This window comes from Rhinopithecus roxellana, unplaced genomic scaffold (assembly GCF_007565055.1).
Source record: "Rhinopithecus roxellana isolate Shanxi Qingling unplaced genomic scaffold, ASM756505v1 contig2242, whole genome shotgun sequence".
Lineage (NCBI taxonomy): Eukaryota > Metazoa > Chordata > Mammalia > Primates > Cercopithecidae > Rhinopithecus > Rhinopithecus roxellana.
In genome coordinates, this window is record NW_022142012.1 from 29737 (window position 1) to 49605 (window position 19869).

The 19869-nt window shown below is 43.0% G+C and overlaps 1 protein-coding gene across 1 annotated transcript in view; it reads left to right on the top strand.

Moving 5' to 3' along the window:
* LOC115895758 (ubiquitin-protein ligase E3C-like) overlaps positions 1-15697 on the top strand; it is a 43881-nt gene extending 28184 nt beyond the window's left edge. The window contains exons 3-6 of the mRNA XM_030926373.1: positions 3589-3663; positions 5181-5327; positions 10521-10636; positions 15517-15697. Of these exons, the coding sequence (XP_030782233.1) occupies positions 3589-3663; positions 5181-5327; positions 10521-10636; positions 15517-15682 (504 nt within the window). The 3' untranslated portion in view covers positions 15683-15697. The remainder of the gene's footprint in view (positions 1-3588; positions 3664-5180; positions 5328-10520; positions 10637-15516) is intronic.
* Positions 15698-19869: the final 4172 nt, after the last annotated feature.

A 19869-nucleotide genomic window follows, 5' to 3' on the forward strand; every position in this document is an offset into this window, starting at 1 on the left:
CTCCTCCTCCTCTCCTACTTGGACTCAAACTGTAAATGTATTTGACCTTTGCATTGTGTCCCATATATCCCTCATGTGCTTTTCTGGGACTACAGGCGCCCGCCACTGCACCCAGCTGTTATTTTGTATTTTTAGTAGAGGAGGGGTTTTGCCATGTTGGGCAGGCTGGTCTTGAACTCCTAACCTCAAGTGATCCGCCTGTCTCAGCCTGCCAAAGTGCTGGGATTACAAGTGTGAGCCACCCTGCCCGGCCTAATTGTTGAATACATCCATTGATTTCTTAATTTCGGCTTTTGTTATTTCAGTTCTAGAACTTTTTTTCATTCTTTTATATAGTCTTTAGTTCTCTTTTAATTTCTTGAACATAATTATAGATTTTTTAGGACAATGTTTAAACTCCAGTAATTGGATCTTCTGTGGGGTTTGTTTCCACTGTTTTTCCTCTTGATTTTTAATCTGATGGGGTTTCCTTTACAGGTGACTAGCTGCTTTTCTTTTGATGCTTTTAGAATTCCGTCTTTATCTTTCTCTTTAGATAGTCTGATTATTTGCTTGGAGATGGTTGAGCCTGCTGTATGTGAGTGTCTAAATGTCTTGTGAGACAGGAAGTTTTCATCTATTATTTCATTAAATAGGTTTCCTAATCCTTTCTTTGACTCTTTGACCTTGGTATTACCAATACTTTGAATATTTTATTGCTTTATGTTATCCCAAATATCATGAATGCTTTGCTCATTCTTTTTTCTGTATTTTTGTCTGGCCGAGTTATTTCAAAAGACTTGTCTTCAAGTTCTGAGATTCATTCTTTTGCCTGATCAGTCTGTCTTGAAGCTTTCAAATATATTTTGTATTTCTTTAAATGAATTCTTCACTTCCAGAATTTCTAGTTGATTCTTTTTAAAAATACCTGTCTCTTTGGTAAGTGCTCGCTTATATACCAAATTATTTTTCTGACTTTGTATTTTTCAGAATTCCCTTGTATCTCACTGAGCTTTAAAACCATTATTTTGAGGGTTGGGCGCGGTGGGTCACGCCTGTATTCTCAGCACTTTGGGAGGCCGAGGTGGGTGGATCACCTGAGGTCAGGAGTTCGAGACCAGCCTGACCAACATGAAGAAACCCCGTCTCTACTAAAAATACAAAATTAGCTGGGCGTGCTGGTGCATGCCTATAATCCCAGCTACTCGGGAGTCTGAGGCAGGAGAAGCGCTTGAACTCGGGAGGCAGAGGTTGCGGTGAGCCAAGATCACGCCGTTGCACTCCAGCCTAGAGTGAAACTCCGTAAAAAAAAAAAAAAAAATTCAATAGTTTGAATTATTTGAGATTTTCAAAATTTCTATTTGATTAAAATCTGTTGCTAGAGAATTACTGTATTGCTTTGGAGATGTCATATTTCCTTGTTTTTTCATGTTTCCAGTGTCCTTACATTGACATGTGCATCTGGTGAAAGTCACTTTTTCCTGGTTTTTTTTTTTTTTTTTTTTTTTTGAGACAAGTGTCGCTCTGTCACCTGGGCTGGAGTGCAGTGACGTGATCTCGGCTCACTGCAGCCTTCACCTCCCAGCTTCAAGTGATTCTCCTGCCTCAGCCTCCCAAGTAGCTGGGATTACAGGCGTGCACCACCATGCTCAGCTAATTTTTTGTATTTTTAGTAGAGATGGAATTTCACCATGTTGGCCAGGCTAGTCTGGAATTCCTGACCTCAAGTGATCTGCCCGCCTCGGCCTCCCAAACTGCTGAGTTTATAGGTGTGAGCCACTATGCCCGGCCTCACAGGATTTTTTTATAACCATTTCAAGCCCAGAAAGTACATCTATATGACTTGATGGTGTTCTTGAATCCCACAGTGTGTGTGTTAGTCTCAGCTTTGTAGATGGCTTTCATAGAAGACATGAAACAATGTAGTATGGTGAGATGGAGTACAGGCTTTATTATCTTACCTGAGTTTGAATTCTAGCTTACATCTTTGGGTGTTGCTTAATCTTTATAGCAGTCTCAGTTTCTGCATCTTTAAACTGGAAGTGATGCTCACCTGTAAGATGACTCAGCATTTGGATATAAACTGCCTCTCTTTTTTTTTTTTGAGACGGAGTCTCGCTCTGTCACCCAGGCTGGAATGCAGTGGTGTGATCTCGGCTCACTGCAACCTCCACCTCCTGGATTCATGCCATTCTCCTGCCTCTGCCTACCGAGTAGCTGGGAGTATAGGCGTCCGCCACCTAGCCTGGCTCATTTTTTGTATTTTTAGTAGAGGCGGGATTTCAGCGTGTTAACCAGGATGGTCTCAATCTCCTGACCTCGTGATCCTCCCACCTCGGCCTCCCAAAGTGCTGGGATTACAGGCATGAGCCACCATGTCTGGCCTAAAGTGCCTCTCATAGGGCTGACCCATAGTAGTAGGCTGTCCAACAGTGGTAGCACTGGTCATAACAATGAAGAACACATATTTTTGCCAGGTCGCTGAGCGTTTTAAAGATAGTCTCAAGTCAATGAAAGTTGGCATTTTCTCTTGAAACAAGAAAGTGACCTTTAAAATAGATGCTGGTGTTGTCTGTTTGTATTCCTTTAATATTTAAAACTTTAAGAAGTCCTGCTAACCGGGCACAGTGGCTCATGCCTGTAATCTCAGCACTTTGGAAGGCCGAGGCGGGAGGATCATGAGGTCAGGAGAATGAGATCATCCTGGCTAACACGGTGAAACCCCATCTCTACTAAAAATACAAAAAATTAGCCAGGTGTGGTGGCGGGCACCTGTAGTCCCAGCCACTCGGGAAGCTGAGGCAGGAGAATGGCATGAACCCGGGAGGCAGAACTTGCAGTGAGCCAAGATCACACCACCGCACTCCAGCCGGGGCGACAGAGCAAGACTCTGTCTCAAAGAAAAAAAAAAAAGTCCTACTATGCTGGTGAGATTATAAAATGGTGTTGGCATTTTGGAAAACAGTGTGGCAGTTCCTCAATGATAACTCTACTTCTGAGTTTATGCTCAACAGAAATGAAAACCTGTATCCACAACAAAACTTCTCTGTGAATGTTCATAGCAGCCTTAATTCATAATAGACCAAAGTGGGAGCAGCCCACATGTCCATCAGTAGATGAATGGATGAATTCAGCATGGTCTGTCAATACAATGGAACATTACTTTCAGCCTTAGAAAGGAATTAATTTCTCACATACGCTGTAATATAGGTGGATTCTTGAAAACATCATGCTAAGTGAAGAAAACCAGACACAGCATACTGTATGATTCCATTGTATCAACTGTCCAGAATAAGCAAATCCATAGGATAGAAGTAGATGAGTGATTGCCAGGGGCAAGGGAAGGGCCGGCAGGAAAACTGGGGGTGACTGTGAATGGAGACGGGGCTTCTGGTTGTGGGTGATGAAGGTATTCTAAAAATCAGTGGTGATGGTTATATGGCTGTTAATATATTAAATGCGTATTTAGTGGGTGTTACCATTTAAAGAATGAATTTTATGGTATGTGAATTACATCGCCATTAAGTATTTTTAAAGTCTTTACTAGCAAAATGTCATTTTCACTCAATTCTGACCAGTTGCTCCCTCACTCTTCCTTTTATTGTTTAGGAAGAAAGGCGAAGGTTGAAAAATGCAATAATTATCCAGTCATTTATTCGAGGCTATAGAGACAGAAAACAGCAAGTAAGTTTGTTTGTTTTAAAATGAGAAGAATAGTAGGGTATGGGAGAGCTTATTTTAAATATGGTATCTTTGTACACCTTGTTAATGGAAGTCAATGTTGACAATAGTATTCTTCCTAATAAATATTTTTTTTTTTTTTTTTTTTTTTTTGAGACGGAGTCTCGCTCTGTCACCCAGGCTGGAGTGCTGTGGCCGGATCTCAGCTCACTGCAAGCTCCGTCTCCCGGGTTCACGCCATTCTCCTGCCTCAGCCTCCCGGGTAGCTGGGACTACAGGCGCCGCCACCTTGCCCGGCTAGTTTTTTGTAGTTTTTAGTAGAGACGGGGTTTCACCGTGTTAGCCAGGATGGTCTTGATCTCCTGACCTCGTGATCCACCCGTCTCGGCCTCCCAAAGTGCTGGGATTACAGGCTTGAGCCACCGCACCCGGCCCCAATAATAATTTTATTTGTTCTGATTATTTTAAAGATTTATAGATAGGTGAGTTTTTAGGTAATTTTTAAATAATAAAATGCAAACATGGGTCTAACCACAGTTGAAAATCAAAATAGAGGAAAGTCGTGGGAGATTCTTTTTTTTTTTTTTTTAAATTGAGACTGAGTCTCACTGTGTTGCCCAGGCCAGACTCCAGTGGCATGATCTTGGCTCGCTGCAACCTCTACCTCCTGGATTCAAGCAATTCTACTGCCTCAGCCTCCCGAGTAGCTAGGATTACAGGCGCGTGCCACCGCGCCCAGCTGATTTTTGTATTTTTAGTAGACTTGGGGTTTCACCATGTTGGTCAGGCTGGTCTCGAACTCCTGACCTCAAATGATTTGCCTGCCTTGGCCTCCCAAAGTGCTGGGATTACAAGCATAAGCCACTGCGCCTGGCTTGTTTTTGTTTTGTTTTGTTTTTTTGTTTTTGTTTTTTGAGAGTGTCTTGCTCTGTCACCCAGGCTGGAGTGCAGTTGCACAATCTTGGCTCACTGCAAGCTCTGCCCCCAGGTTCAAGCAATTCTCCTGCCCCGGCCTCCTGAGTAGCAGGGACTACAGGTGCATACCACCACAGCTGACTAACTGTTTTTGTATTTTTAGTAGAGATGAGGTTTCACCATGTTGGCAGGCTGGTCTCAAACTCCCGACCTCAGGTGATCCACCCACCTTGACCTCCCAAAGTGCTGGGATTATAGACGTGAGCCACCGTGCCCAGCCTAGCTTTTGTATTTTTAGTAGAGACGGGGTTTCACCATGTTGGCCAGGCTGATCTTGAACTCCTGACCTCAGGTGATCCACCTGCCTTGGCCTCCTGAAGTGCTGGGATTAAAGGCTTGAGCCACCATGCCTGGCCTTTTTTTTTCTTCTTTTTTTTTTTAACCTTTTTTTCCCCCTATAACTCAACTGTGAGCAAGGACCAATAATGGCGTTTTCGTTGTCAATTTCCACCATTCCTGTAAACACAGCAACGTGTATTTACATCATAAGAATTGTGTGTCCAAATACTATATTTATGGGTCATTTTGTTTTGTTTTTCTTCCAGTATTCCATCCAAAGAAGTGCATTTGATCGCTGTGCCACCTTGTCACAGTCCGGGGGCGCTTTTCCCATTGCTAATGGCCCCAACCTTACCCTTTTGGTAAGGCAGCTTCTGTTTTTTTACAAACAAAATGAAGACTCAAAACGTTTGGTGAGTGTTAACTACATTTTCACTTGTCCTCGTTTACATGTGTTCTACTTTTTGTTTAAAGTGGAAATGGCGTCTCATCAGAAAGTTAAACAGCTCTCCACTGTGTCCAGGCTTTGCGAACTTCTCAGCTAGCTGTGAGAGATTACCTTTGTGGTGATGTGTTTTACCTCTTAAAATTTGATACACATAAAAATGTGTGTCCAAAAATAGGCTTTTTCGTATTTTTTTACAGTGGAAAACCTTAAGCATTTAAAAAGTAGAATATTTTGCCCACCTATCATGTACCCTGACACAGCCTTAGCAGTTGCCAGCACACCTAGGTCAGTGGGAAGTGCACTCTGAATACCACATCATGATTACCTGCAAACTCTAAAATGCAGGGTCTCAGTGTTTACATATTATTATTATTATATTAGAGATGGGGTCTTGCTCTGTTGCCTTGAATTCCCAGGCTTAAGCAGTCCTCCCACCTCAGCCTCTCAGGTAGCTGGGACTACAGGTGTGTATACCTCTTGTTAATGTTAAGGCTAATTTTTTTTATTTTTGTGTAGAGATGAGGTCTTGCTATGTTGTCCAGGCTGTTCGCAAACTCCTAGCCTCAAGTGATTTTCCCTCCCTGGCTTCTCAAAGTGCTGGAATTATAGGCGTGAGCCACTGTACATGATTTAGGGTCTCTTTTTTAGGGGGGGCGTTGGGGGAATAGAGCCTTGCTCTGTCACCTAGGCTGGAGTGCAGTGGTGCATTCTTGGTCCACTGCAACCTTCGCTTCTCGGGCCCAAGCAATTCTCATGTCTCAGCCACCTAAGTGGCTGGAATTACGGGCATGTTACCAACATGCCTGGCTAATTTTTCTGTTTTTAGTGGAGACGGGGTTTCACCATGTTGGCCAGACTAGCCTGCAACTCCTGGCCTCAAGTGATGCTCCCACCTCAGCCTCCCAAAGTGCTAGGATTGTAAGCATAAGGCACCACGCCCAGCCTTAGGGTCTCATTTAAAAAAAAAAAAAAATCCCAAATATAATCATAGTTCTCTAACATTTTGTAGGCTTTTGATCTTAGTGCTGAGGAACAGTGTGTATTAATGGTGGAAAATACATCTAGATGCATAGAAGAATGTTTTTAAAAAATGGAACTTGTTACTGTCCATTTTCTCAGGGAATATTAAGAGATTTGTATATAATTGTTGGGTTATAAATATTTTTTATATAATTTTATTTATATATATATATATATATATATATTTTTTTTTTCGAGACAGATTCTTGCTTTGTCACCCAGGCTGGAGTGCAGTGGCGTGATCTTGGCTCACTGTAACCTCCACCTCCCAGGTTCAAGTGATTCTCCTGCTTCATCCTCCCAAGTAGCTGGAATTACAGATGTGTACCACCACGCCCAGCTAATTTTTGTATTTTTAGTAGAGATGCGGTGTCGCCATGTTGGGCAGGCTGGTCTCGAATTCCTGGCCTCAGGTGATCCACCTGCCTCGGCCTCCCATAGTGCTGGGATTACAGGCGTCAGCACCGTGCCTGGCCTAGGGTTAAATATGCTATTTATCTTTTTTTTTTTTTTCCTTTTCAAGATGGAGTCTCGCTCACTCTGTCGCCCAGGCTGGAGTGTAGTGGTGTGATCTCAGCTCACTGCAACCTCGTCTCCTGGGTTCAAAGCGATTCTCCTACCTGAGCCCCCTGAGTAGCTGGGATTGCAAGCTTATGCCACCACCCCCAGCTAATTTTTTTTTGTATTTTTAGTAGAGGCAGGTTTCACCATGTTGGCCAGGCTCGTCTTGAACTCCTGACCTCAAGTGATGCACCTGCCTCAATATCCCAAAGTACTGGGATTACAGGCATGAACCACCACATCCAGCCAGGTTAAATATATTATTTATTTTTAGATATTTGTGTTTATCTGTGTTAAAAATTTTAAATTGCATGAAAAGGGGAGTATACAGTGAAAAATAAGTCTTCCTTGCTACAAACCATCCCTACTGAATGATCCTACATGAATTAATTACAGCGCGCAAAGGAATACATGATTACTTCACTGGTGTTTGGGCTTTAAAAACCCAGCATTGCCTCCGGAGTTGAGCTAAGCTGGAACATGGGGAAAACTTTCTGTAAACCCGAGAAAGTGCAGAGAAAGAACTGAGAGCCAGTCTAGAGAGGCAGTGAAAACCGTTGAATCTACCCATTCTAGACTTCAGTTAAGTGCAGGCTCTTTCCAGGCTTTCTGAAGTTGATGAAAAAAAGAATCAGAATAGTACAATGGCAGATAATCGGGCTTGCTTTCTGGAACAGGCTCTCCTGGCCTCACATACTCTAATCTTGTAGATTGCAGGAGCACAGACAGGCAGGTGATGTGAGATGTTGATTGGTGTCTCTCCAGAGCACCTATTACCTTTAAGTGAGGTCCTCAATCTTAGTCATCAATCACGACATGGTTTATAAACATAGTGTAGCTACACAGTCTTGCTTCAGAAGCCATCTGTGAAAAGCCTGGAGGTAAATGAACATATTTGACTTTAGGCTTCGAGCAGATACCAAGCAAATTGCTCATGTGCAGATTCTGAAACCTTAAATAGAATTAAATGTCCTAAGACCCGTCCAGGAAAAGGATAAAAGAAAAGTGTCTGGACACAGTGGCTCATGCTGTATTATCAACACTTTGTGGGGCTGAGGTGGGAGGATCCCTCCAGGCCAGGAGTTTGAGACCAGCCTGGCCAAAATACCAGACTCCGCCTATAAAACAAAGCAAAAAATAAATTAGCATGCTGCTGTAGTCCAGCTACTTAGGAGGCTGAGGCAGGAAGATCGTTGAGCACAGGTATTCAAGGCTGCAGTGAGCTGTGATCCTGCCACTGCACTCCAGCCTGGGCAGTTCAATGTTGATTCAGTTCTCAAGCATAGATGCGATAGCAATAAATTAATCTTAACATAGGGGAAAATGTCTCCTGCCCCCGTCTTCACATCGTTTGCTTTTTACTCTAGGAGGAAGCATAATGCCACTTTTGATAGGTTTTCCAAGCTGTTCTATGCAAAAAATCGACATATATGGCTATTTCTTCCTCAACTCCCCCTTTTTAAGCATTTTTTATTATGACTTTAAGTCAAATATGGTACTAAGATGATATTTTATGTACAGTTTAATTCTGTAATTAATAATTGCCTCACTTTTTAGTTGCTTAATTTTCTTTGAATCTTTTGATAAAGTCTTCTTCCAACAGTCCTATTATATAATGTATAGTTATTTTACATCTCATTTGTTAACTGATAATAGAAATTTTAGGAAGAACTACATGTCAGATAGTGAAGGAATTATTCATATCTTATTTGTTCCTGAGAAAATGTGGGCAAGGTAGCTCTGAACACCTCAAAAGAAAGCCTGTGTGTAGGCAAATTAGCTAATATTAGGAGTAGTTCAGAATTATTTCATCCCACCTTAAGACATGCGCTAATTTATTATGCAGAGTGCTTTTGTGTTGGTAATTTCATTGTTAATAGCATTTTATGGCAAAGAAATGTTAATGTCAAAGAAGGAAACTACTTAAAAATAATACGCAAAGAAAAGGCTATGTTGCATATTTATATCTAGCTACACTTAAGAGGCTATCTTGCCGAGTGTGGTGGCTCACGTGTATAATCCCAGCGCTTTGGGAGGCTGAGATTGGCAGATCACTTGAGGCCAGGAGTTCGAGAATAGCCTGGCCCAACATGGCGAAGCCCCATCCCTACTAAAATAGAAAAATTAGCTGGGCTTGGTGGCAGGCACCCGTAATCTGAGCTACTTGGGAGGCTAAGGCATGAGACTCACTTGAACCTGTTGCAGTGGGCCAAGATTATATCACTGCTCTCTAGCCTGGGTGACAGAGTGAGACCTCTGTCTCAAAAGAAAAAAACAAAGGCTATCTTTTCATTCTAGATTATTCTAAATGGGCCTTGTGAAAGGAAAAAATAAAATACCAGTCTATTTCACAAAGGTATAGTAGAGAAAGTGGAAGAGATTCCTTGTTAAGTATTGCGTTTTCAAAGTAATAGGGCAGCTTCATACATATTGTCTAGTCAGGCCTCTTGATTACAAGCGACAGAAATCTGCATCTGCCTTTAATGAACTCACTATCCTTTTATCTAGGACAATGGAGAGTTCTGACCAGCCTGGTCAGTGGGGCCATAGGATTGCCTTCCCTATCAAAAAAATGATGGAGTTAGGGAAGGGAAGTATCCAAAAGGAACAGATGCTAGAGACACACAGGCACACACATCTGCAGAGAAAAAAGGTGAAAAGAAACAGATATCCTATGTAACTTGGGATTAATATCGTATTTCTCATTTTTTTTTTTTGAGACGGAGTCTCGCTCTGTCACCCAGGCTGGAGTGCAGTGGCCGGATCTCAGCTCACTGCAAGCTCCGCCTCCCGGGTTTACGCCATTCTCCTGCCTCAGCCTCCCAAGTAGCTGGGACTACAGGCGCCCGCCACCTCGCCCGGCGAATTTTTTTTGTATTTTTTTAGTAGAGACGGGGTTTCACAGTGTTAGCCAGGCTGGTCTCGATCTCCTGACCTCGTGATCCGCCCGTCTCGGCCTCCCAAAGTGCTGGGATTACAGGCTTGAGCCACTGCGCCCGGCCTTATTTTTATTGCAGATTCCTGATTTTTGCAAATGAAACTATTTTTGTTTCAGATTGACATGAGCTTTAAGTGTACTTTGTTTTAGTTACTAATTTAGTAATTTAGTACTGATGTATTAAGATTGAAAATGCAAATACTTTTGTTTTTTTGGAGACAGGGTCTCTCTGTCATCCAGGCAGTGTAGTGACTTGATGTTGGCTCACTGCAGCCTCCACCCACACCCCCCAGGTTAAAGTGATCCTCCCATCTCAGCCTCCCAAGTAGCTGGGATTACAGGTGTGTGCTGCCACGCTCAGCTAATTTTGTATTTTTTGGTAGAGACAGGGTTTCACCATGTTGGCCAACCTCAATGAGCTGCCTGCCTCGGCCTCCCAGAGTTACAGATGTGAGCGACCGCGCCTGGCTGGAAAATGAACATGCCTCTAAATAAAACCTGACTTAGAATATTTACTTACCATCTTTGATTGGGTTTGATTAAATGTGCATTGCCGCTTAAGGAAATTTGGGGTATTATGTAAATTAGCAAACTTAAATTTTCATTGAGAGTTATGTATTGTATGTTTTGCTGTTTCAGATATGGCTCTATCAGAACTTAATTAAACACAGCTCTCTGTTTGTCAAGCAGTTGGATGGATCTGAGAGACTTACATGCTTATTTCAAATAAAAAGATTGATGAGCCTCTGTTGCAGGTAAAATTCTATTGTAAGTCAGCAACGTATATAAGTATTGATCACCTTGTTTTAGGAGAATACCTTTTGACTTTTATTTTCAGAGACAGTGACTTTTCCATACTTTTTTTTTTTCTTTTTTTAATGAGATCGTGGACTTTCTTTTTTTTTTTTTTGAGACGGAGTCTCTCTGTCTCCCAGGCTGTAATGCAGTGGTGCGATCTCGGCTCATTGCAAACTCCGCCTCCCGAGTTCACACCATTTCTCCTGCCTCAGCCTCCCGAGCAGCTGGGAGTACAGGTGCCCCCCCACCACGCCCGGCTAATTTTTTGTGTTTTTGGTAGAGACGGGGTTTCACCGTGTTAGCCAGGATGGTCTCAATCTCCTGACCTCATGATCTGCCCGCCTCGGCCTCCCAAAGTGCTGGGATTACAGTGTGAGCCACCGCGCCTGGCCATGGACTTCTATACATTACAATTTTTTACTCTAGGTGATTCAGGCCGGCGTGAGATATAAATGAAGACACATATATCAGTATCTTTCAGATGACTTTTTCTTTCAAGGATGCCCTGGAATTATCTTGTGAATGCTGGCCATCCTGGTTACTGGAGAATGGAAGGCCAGCCAAAAGAGGACTCCTAATGTGTGAGAATGATTCCATTCCATAGGGGTCTCCACCAAAATGCAGTTTGAAAGCCCCTTCTTTAGAATACACCTTTCATCAGGCTTTTTATTATTTATGTAGGAACTCAACATAAGCCACTGCCGTGACTTTCTTGCATTCAGTGTCCAAAAGAACACGTGTAAGTGATGCGAATTATATTGCCTGAATATAACACCTTTACCAGTTTTTAATTGCTTATGTCTCAACAGTAGTAAAATTTTCAAATGATTCTGAATCTTCAGTATAATTTCAGTTAATTTTCTGGACACTGCCTGTAATATTTGTTTAGGATTACTATCAGAACTAGTCTTTTTTAACTGATTTTTCCAAAATACTTATCTGGACCAAAGATAGGAATAAAGAACCTATTAGTAGAAGAGAGAACCAGGAGGATCCCAGATGCCAGTAATTCATATTTTTTCTAACTTATTTATTTGATAAACTTTTAGTTTGAAAAACACATTGTATACATTCTTTCTGTAAAGCAGGAGTTTGCAAACTTTTTCTGTAAATGGCGAGATAGCAAGTATTTTAGGGTTTGTGGTCCACATATGGTCTCTATTATATATTTTTCTTGCCTTTTGCTTACAATTGTTTAAAAATAAAGGAATCATGCTTCACTCAACAACTGTACAAAAAACAGCCCTAGGGCTGGTTTGGCCTGTGGGTTGTAGTTTGTAAAACACCTCTAACGTAACTTTTGAATGTATTTGTATAAGCAAATAATCTAAATATAATTATTCTTTTCCCAACTTTTATTTTTAAAAATTTCTAATACAAGAAACTCTTGATGCCCAGGAGTTCAAGGCTGCAGTGAGCTGTGATTGTGCTATTGAACTCCCGTTTGGGCAGCAGAGCAATACCATGTTTCTTTTTTATTATTTATTTATTTTTATTTATTTATTTATTTTTATTTTTGAGATAGAGTCTTGCTCTGTCACCCAGGCTGGAGTGCAGTGGCGCAATCTTGGCTCACTGCAACCTCTACCTCCTGGGTTCAAGCAGTTCTCCTACCCCAGCCTCTTGAGTAGCTGGGACCACAGGTATGTGCCACCACATCCAGCTAATTTTTGTATTTTTAGTAGAGACATGGTTTTGCCATGTTGGCCAGGCTGGTCTCGAACTCCTGACCTCAGTTCATCCACCTGCCTTGGCCTCCCAAAGTGCTGGGATTACAGGCGTGAGCCACCGTGCCCAGCTAAATCCATGTTTCTTTAACAGCAACGACAAAACACTCCTCCTCATCTCTCCTCTTTTTTTTGAGACGGAGTCTCGCTCTGTCGCCCAGGCTGGAGGGCAGTGGCCGGATCTCAGCTCACTGCAAGCTCCGCCTCCCGGGTTACGCCATTCTCCTGCCTCAGCCTCCCAGGTAGCTGGGACTATAGGCGCCCGCCACCTCGCCCGGCTAGTTTTTGTATTTTTTTTTTTAGTAGAGACGGGGTTTCACCGTGTTAGCCAGGATGGTCTCGATCTCCTGACCTTGTGATCCGCCCGTCTCGGCCTCCCAAAGTGCTGGGATTACAGGCTTGAGCCACCGCGCCCGGCCCTTTCCTCTTTAATCTCATTAAGGTCTCATGTATTTTTAAAAATACAGTGTGTTTTAGTGGTCTGCTTATAGGTAGAGAGCGCCCTGTAAGGAGCCCGTTTTTCTTTTCTTTTTCTTTTTTCTTTTTTTTGAGACGGTTGTCTTGCTCTGTCACCCAGGCTGGAGTGCAGTGGCGCGATCTCGGCTCACTGCAAGCTCCGCCTCCCGGGTTCACGCCATTCTCCTGCCTCAGCCTCCTGGGTAGCTGGGACTACAGGTGCTCGCCACCTCGCCCGGCTAGTTTTTTGTATTTTTAGTAGAGACGGAGTTTTCACCGTATTAGCCAGGATGGTCTCGATCTCCTGACCTCGTGATCCGCCTGCCTGGGCTTCCCAAAGTGCTGGGATTACAGGCGTGAGCCACCGCGCCCGGCCAAGCAGCCCGTTTTGCTTGGCTTGGCCTCATTTGTATTTTGAGAGATCTTTGTTTTCTGTGAGGTCACAGAGGCTCAAGTGCTCTCTCTGCCCCAGGCCTGGGGCTGTTTTCTCTAAGGAGCACTGATTCTTTTTGATGAGAAATGAATTTTAACAAAATGTAAATGTTAGAAATTGTATTTCAAGTGTGTGTGAGTAATTCGTTAGTCTTACCTGCCATGTGCCAGAACGTTGAGTTTTTCTTTTTCTATAAATGTGGCCTTCCAGAACCACCTGTAACTCCTTTTATGACTAATCACATACATATTTTAATGCTGTTGAACATTCCGAAGTCATGGAATCACTGGGTCACATGGTAGTTACATATTTCACTTTAGAAGAAACTACCAAACTTAGAACAGCAGCATACGAGAGACGCAGTCCCTCCGTATCCTGAACCCTTGGTATTGACAGCTGTCCAAAGCCAGCCATTCTGATGGCTGTGTAGTTGTATTTTATTGTGATTGGAATTTGTATTTCCTGGATCACTAATGATGGTGGGTGTTTTTCAGGAGCATACTGGTCACTCACATGGCTATTCTTCAAGAGTCTGCTCAAATCTTTCACTTTTTTAAGTGGGTTGTCTCTTGACAATATGGATGTCCTTTTCCCATCCAAGGCTGTCCCCATAACCCTGGAGCTACATCCTGTGGTGTCTCTCACTCGAGGCACCATTCCAACACTTTTCCCTGTTGCATCATCAGGTTTCTCTCTCACATGGGATCAGCAGCACACATGCTGCTGACTTTCCGGGTTGACAAGAGGCTCTCCCACTGCCCGCCACCGCCCTTTGTGGCTATCCGCTTGTTATGTGTAGCCTCACTCCTCCTGCACTCCTACACCCCTCAGGAGACACCAGTGTGGTGCTGAGGAGAAGTTGTGAAAAGGGCAAAAGCAAAACAAGGTCTTGCTGGGTGTCCTGCCCGCTGGGCAGGGGTGTCCTACCCCCTGTCTCTCCTGGGCTTTGCGGCTCTATCAAGACAGAAGGCAGCCTGCAGTAAGCAGATGAGCTGCGTAGACACACCCCACCCAGAGCCCTGCACGTTATTCGCCTCCTGGCAGGGCAGAATGCTTTTGTCACATAGAGAAGTCAGTTTCAGTGAGGCACCAAACAGCCTCCTGGGTCCCTCATTAAAGGTGATGTGTGATTAGATGGATTCTGTTTTTTTAAAAAAAGGAAAAATAGCTATAAAATACATTGTGGAGACAACAGGATAAATCTGAAAATAAGTTCGGTGTTAGACAAAGTTTTTGATAGAAAAAAGGATTAGAGTAGGGGAGAAAAAGGGAGGAATGGACCTAGAGACAACCAAGAAGAAACTTTTGTGGGTGACAGATGTGTTCTGTGTCTTGATTGGTGTGACCGGTCCAGACTTATTGTACTGCCCTCTTTAAATGGATAACTAAGCCTTCCCTTCTGCCTGCAGTTCTTCTCATAGTAAGAAGGGAAGCCTAGTCAAAATGGGAGTTGACTTAGGATCAGAAATATATCATTGTTCTATTTGGGGGATATTGCAGGCATGGAAAGTCTCAAAAGCATCTTTAAGGAGATGATATGCACTGTTAAAGAGATTCGTATCTCAGTTTGATTAAATGCAGCTTATTGGTACAATTCATGGATTATAATACTTCTTATAGTGTTTTGTAATCTTTAATTTTCATGTTCGTTTCTCCACTGTCCATTTTTCTTGTCTGTGAACTTAGTGCCAGACAATTTAACGAGAATTCTTTTAAAAACTGTCTGAATGACTGAATGTTAGTTGGATATTTCCTGTCTATCTGTAAGATGTCCCTTTTTTCAGAGATACTCTTGTACTGGAATAGTTTTCTTTTTTTTTTTTTTTTTTTTTTTTTTTTGAGACGGAGTCTCGCTCTGTCGCCCGGGCTGGAGTGCAGTGGCCGGATCTCAGCTCACTGCAAGCTCCGCCTCCCGGGTTTACGCCATTCTCCTGCCTCAGCCTCCCGAGTAGCTGGGACTACAGGCGCCCGCCACCTCACCCGGCTAGTTTTTTGTATTTTTTAGTAGAGACGGGGTTTCACCATGTTAGCCAGGATGGTCTCGATCTTCTGACCTCGTGATCCGCCCGTCTCGGCCTCCCAAAGCGCTGGGATTACAGGCTTGAGCCACCGCGCCCGGCCTGGAATAGTTTCTTAACCATTGTCACTGAGAGTAACTTGGGGAAACTAGTGACATTTTGCCATTCAGGCAGTATGTGAATACTTTCTTTCATTTTTACAGGTTGCTGCAAAACTGTAATGATGACAGTTTGAATGTTGCGCTTCCAATGAGAATGCTTGAAGTGTTTTCGTCTGAGGAGACTTACTTGCCTGTTTTACAAGATGCTAGCTATGTGGTGTCAGTGACTGAACAGATTTTGCACTGCATGATTCACAATGGTGAGTAACAGGCAGGGTGAGAACTGTGGCTCAGCCTCCTGATGGGGAGTGAGCAGAGGCCAGCCTGCTGCTGTGAGCCTGTGCACTCAGTCTCAGTGTCAGAGTGGCACTGGTGTCCCAGACGCCTTGTGCTCCATCCACAGGTGCCCACCAGAGTCCCAGATTCCAGCATCTGTCCTTGGCTCCACCCACTCTGAAAATTCAGAAACATGCTACTCTCTTTGCCTTTTCTTTTGCTTGGAAAATGAACAGAACTGACGTATACTTTCATCAGTTGTCCTGTCATCCAAGATTTGTGTCTGCAGTGCAGCACACTTGTACTGGAAGGTGCACTTGGATAAATCAAGGCATAGCTCAACACAAAGCATCCGGCTTACACCCGGAAGACATCAACATCACTTGATTGCCTTGAGCTAATACTAGCCCAAAAACCCAACCAATACTACTACCAAATTAATATATATTAAACCATTCACAAATATAAAAGTATAGGAGATAGAAAATTTTACTTTGGCGCCATAGATACAGTACCGCAAGGGAAAGATGAAAAAAAAAATTAACCAAGCACAAAATAGCAAGGACTCACCCCTATACCTTCTGCATAATGAGCTAACTAGAGATCATTTCGCAAAGAGAACTAAAGCCAAATACCCCGAAACCAGACGAGCTACCCAAAAACAGCTGAAAGAGCGCACCCGTCTATGTAGCAAAATAGTGGGAAGATTTCTGGGTAGAGGTGATAAGCCTACCGAGCCTGGCGATAGCTGGTTATCCAAGATAGAATCTTAGTTCAGCCTTAAGCTTACCCACAGAACCATCAGTCCCCCTGTAAGCTTAATTGTTAGTCTAAAGAGGGACCGCTCTTTAGACACTAGGAAAAACTTTATATAGAGAGTAAAAAGCCTAACCCCCATAGTTTGGCCCAAAAGCAGCCATCAATTAAGAAAGCGTTCAAGCTCAACGTCAGTTACCTGAAGAAACCCCAAACATCTCACTGAACTCCTCACATTACGTTGGATTAATCTATTATGTCATAGAAGCAATAATGCTAGCATTAGTAGCATGAATATGTTCTCCTACGCATAAGCCCTAAATCAGATCGAAAACCTTCACCGATACTTAACAGCCCAGTACTAATAAATATAAACAGGCCAGTATTACTCATACTGTTAATCCAACCACAGGCATGCTCTCAAGGAAAGGTTAAAAAAAGTAAAAGGACTCGGCAAACCTAACCCGCCGTTTAACCGAAAACTCACCTCTAGCAGTACTAATATTAGAGGCACTGCCTGCCCAGTGACACATGTTTAACGGCCGCGGTACCCTGACCGTGCAAAGGTAGCATAATCACTTGTTCTTTACAAGTCCTTGTTCCAGTACAAGTCCTTCACCTGAGCAGGAAGGGCTCTTACCGCCTCCTGGTCATTCTGAGTGAATGGGAAAGGTAGTGCCACCAATGTATGAGTTGAACATCACTCCAAGAGCCTTATGAAAAAGTAAATTTTGTTAAATGAGTTTTCTTCCAAGAATGATGTCCTCTCACGTTAATTCAGTAGAAGAGAATAGGATATTTAGTTTGAATTTTCTAACTCAGTGCTAAAGTTTTAATACATTGATAATGCTCCTAAAATGACTACATTGTAGAAGCTATAATGAACTATGTCTGAGACCCTTGAGGACACATTAGTGACACTTTTTGGAGAAAAGGTATGAAATAAACATGATTTTTAAGCTTTTATGAAATGAGCAGTATAAATCCTAAAACAAACTTTCGGTTCCAACATCCTCATAGGTAGAAACGCAAGCACTTCAGGACTCCTGGACTTGAGAAATATTTGTCAGCATTAAAAATGTGTGCGAGACTAGTTGTGAAGGGAGGTCTAGAAAGCTATGGCTACAGATAGAATTATAAGTAGCTGTGCTTTTGTTCATTTGAAGTCATAGTCTAGGTTACATCTAGCAGACTTGAAATGTGGACCACTTGGTCCTCTGTTAAAACTGCAGAAAGTAAATTCATATTTATTTCAACCCTTCTGCTTGGCATATTACTATTTTTTAGACACCTTAGTTTGTTGAAAACTTAGGGAAACAGTATTCTGAGTTAATTAAAAGTAAACTGAAAGTTGTGGAATTTGATCTTTTAAAAACTAATAACTGGCCGGGCGTGGTGGCTCAAGCCTGTAATCCCAGCACTGTGGGGAGGCCGAGACGGGCGGATCACGAGGTCAGGAGATCGAGACCAGCCTGGCTAACACTGTGAAACCCCGTCTCTACTAAAAATACAAAAAACTAGCCGGGCGAGGTGGCGGGCGCCTGTAGTCCCAGCTACTCGGGAGGCTGAGGCAGGAGAATGGCATGAACCCGGGAGGCAGAGCTTGCAGTGAGCTGAGATCCGGCCACTGCACGCCAGCCTGGGCGACAGAGCCAGACTCCGTCTCAAAAAAAAAAAAAAACTAATAATTAAAAGTGGTTCATTGTATTAGTTGACATATATACTGTTTTAAGACTGAGCATTCGAGAATTTGTACTTGTTTTCTAAAATTGTAAGGAAGATAGTTAAGAAATATGCATTATTTGAAATGTGTCCCAATAGAAGAAATGCTTTAAAATCTTCCACAGAAACTGCTGCTTCTAGCATCTTCTCTGGTACAGCAGTTGTTTTACTTCCTAACAGTCTATAAAATTTTAGCCTTTTTAAATTGTAGTATAATTATTTGTATTGTTATTGCACGTTATGTGCCGTGAAGCTTTTTAACCTTTGCGACAGAACCTCTGTCATGTTGTCCGTCTGTTCAGTATGTGCAGTGTTAGTTACGTTACATTGTTAGTTACGTTAGTCAGTTTTTTAAAGTCTCGATGTATTTTTTTTTTTTTTTTTTTTTTTTGAGCGGAGTCTCGCTCTGCCGCCCAGGCTGGAGTGCGGTAGCTGGATCTCAGCTCACTGCAAGCTCCGCCTTCCGGGTTCACGCCATTCTCCTGCCTCAGCCTCCTGAGTAGCTGGGACTACAGGCGCCTGCCACCTCGCCCGGCTAGTTTTTTGTGTTTTTTAGTAGAGATGGGGTTTCACTGTGTTAGCCAGGATGGTCTCGATCTCCTGACCTCGTGATCCGCCCTTCTCAGCCTCCCAAAGTGCTGGGATTACAGATTTTTATCTTTTTAGTTTCATAGCAAAAGAGCTTTCAAGCTTTCATATTGAGTTTCACTAGTTATCAGTATACACTGCGTTTGACATTTGACGGGGTAGTTACAAAGTGGGTCTAATGATAAAGTACTGAGTATGCGTTGTTTAGTGATCTTCACTCAAATATGAAGCTGTGTAGGACTGTTTCAAAAACAGCCCACGCAGATGGATTGTTTTTAATGTGCTACCAAATATGCTTGTATATGATGAGATACTCAAGAATTGCACTTGAACGTTGTTCTTATTCTATAAAAATGGAGTAAATGATTCTGAAAGAATATATTATTTGGATCACTCTTGATACCCAGAGTTTATGTTCACTGCCCCCCACCCAGAGTTTATCAAAAGCATAGGCTGGAAATTTTTTTTTTTTTTTTTTTTTTTTTTTTTTTTTTTTTTTGAGACGGAGTCTCGCTCTGTCGCCCAGGCTGGAGTGCAGTGGCCGGATCTCAGCTCACTGCAAGCTCCGCCTCCCGGGTCCACGCCATTCTCCTGCCTCAGCCTCCCGAGTAGCTGGGACTACAGGCGCCGCCATCTCGCCCGGCTAATTTTTTTTTTGTATTTTCTAAGTGGAGACAGGGTTTCACTGTGTTAGCCAGGATGGTCTCGACCTCCTGACCTTGTGATCCGCCCGCCTCGGCCTCCCAAAGTGCTGGGATTACAGGCTTGAGCCACCGCGCCCGGCCAGCATAGGCTGGAAATTTTAAGAGGTTCTGAAAGTTGTTTCAGTTTACGTATAAGTTGCCTTTAAACTGTTAACTTCTTCAGTTCCCAGATTGTGGTCTCCAAGTACATCATCTCCTCTAAAAGGAGCTTAAGAGTTCCTGGAGAAAAGGCTGATTGCAGGGTGGGACGCAGAGAGTACCAGTGACCCTGGGGCTCAGGAGCCTCCTAAAGCCCACCCCAGGGCCCCAGGTGGAGCAGTGTGAGGTCGGGACTATAGTGGAATGAAACGTACCAATATGTTCAACTCTATGAGTTCAACATGGTGTTTAAAAAGCACAATCGGGGACA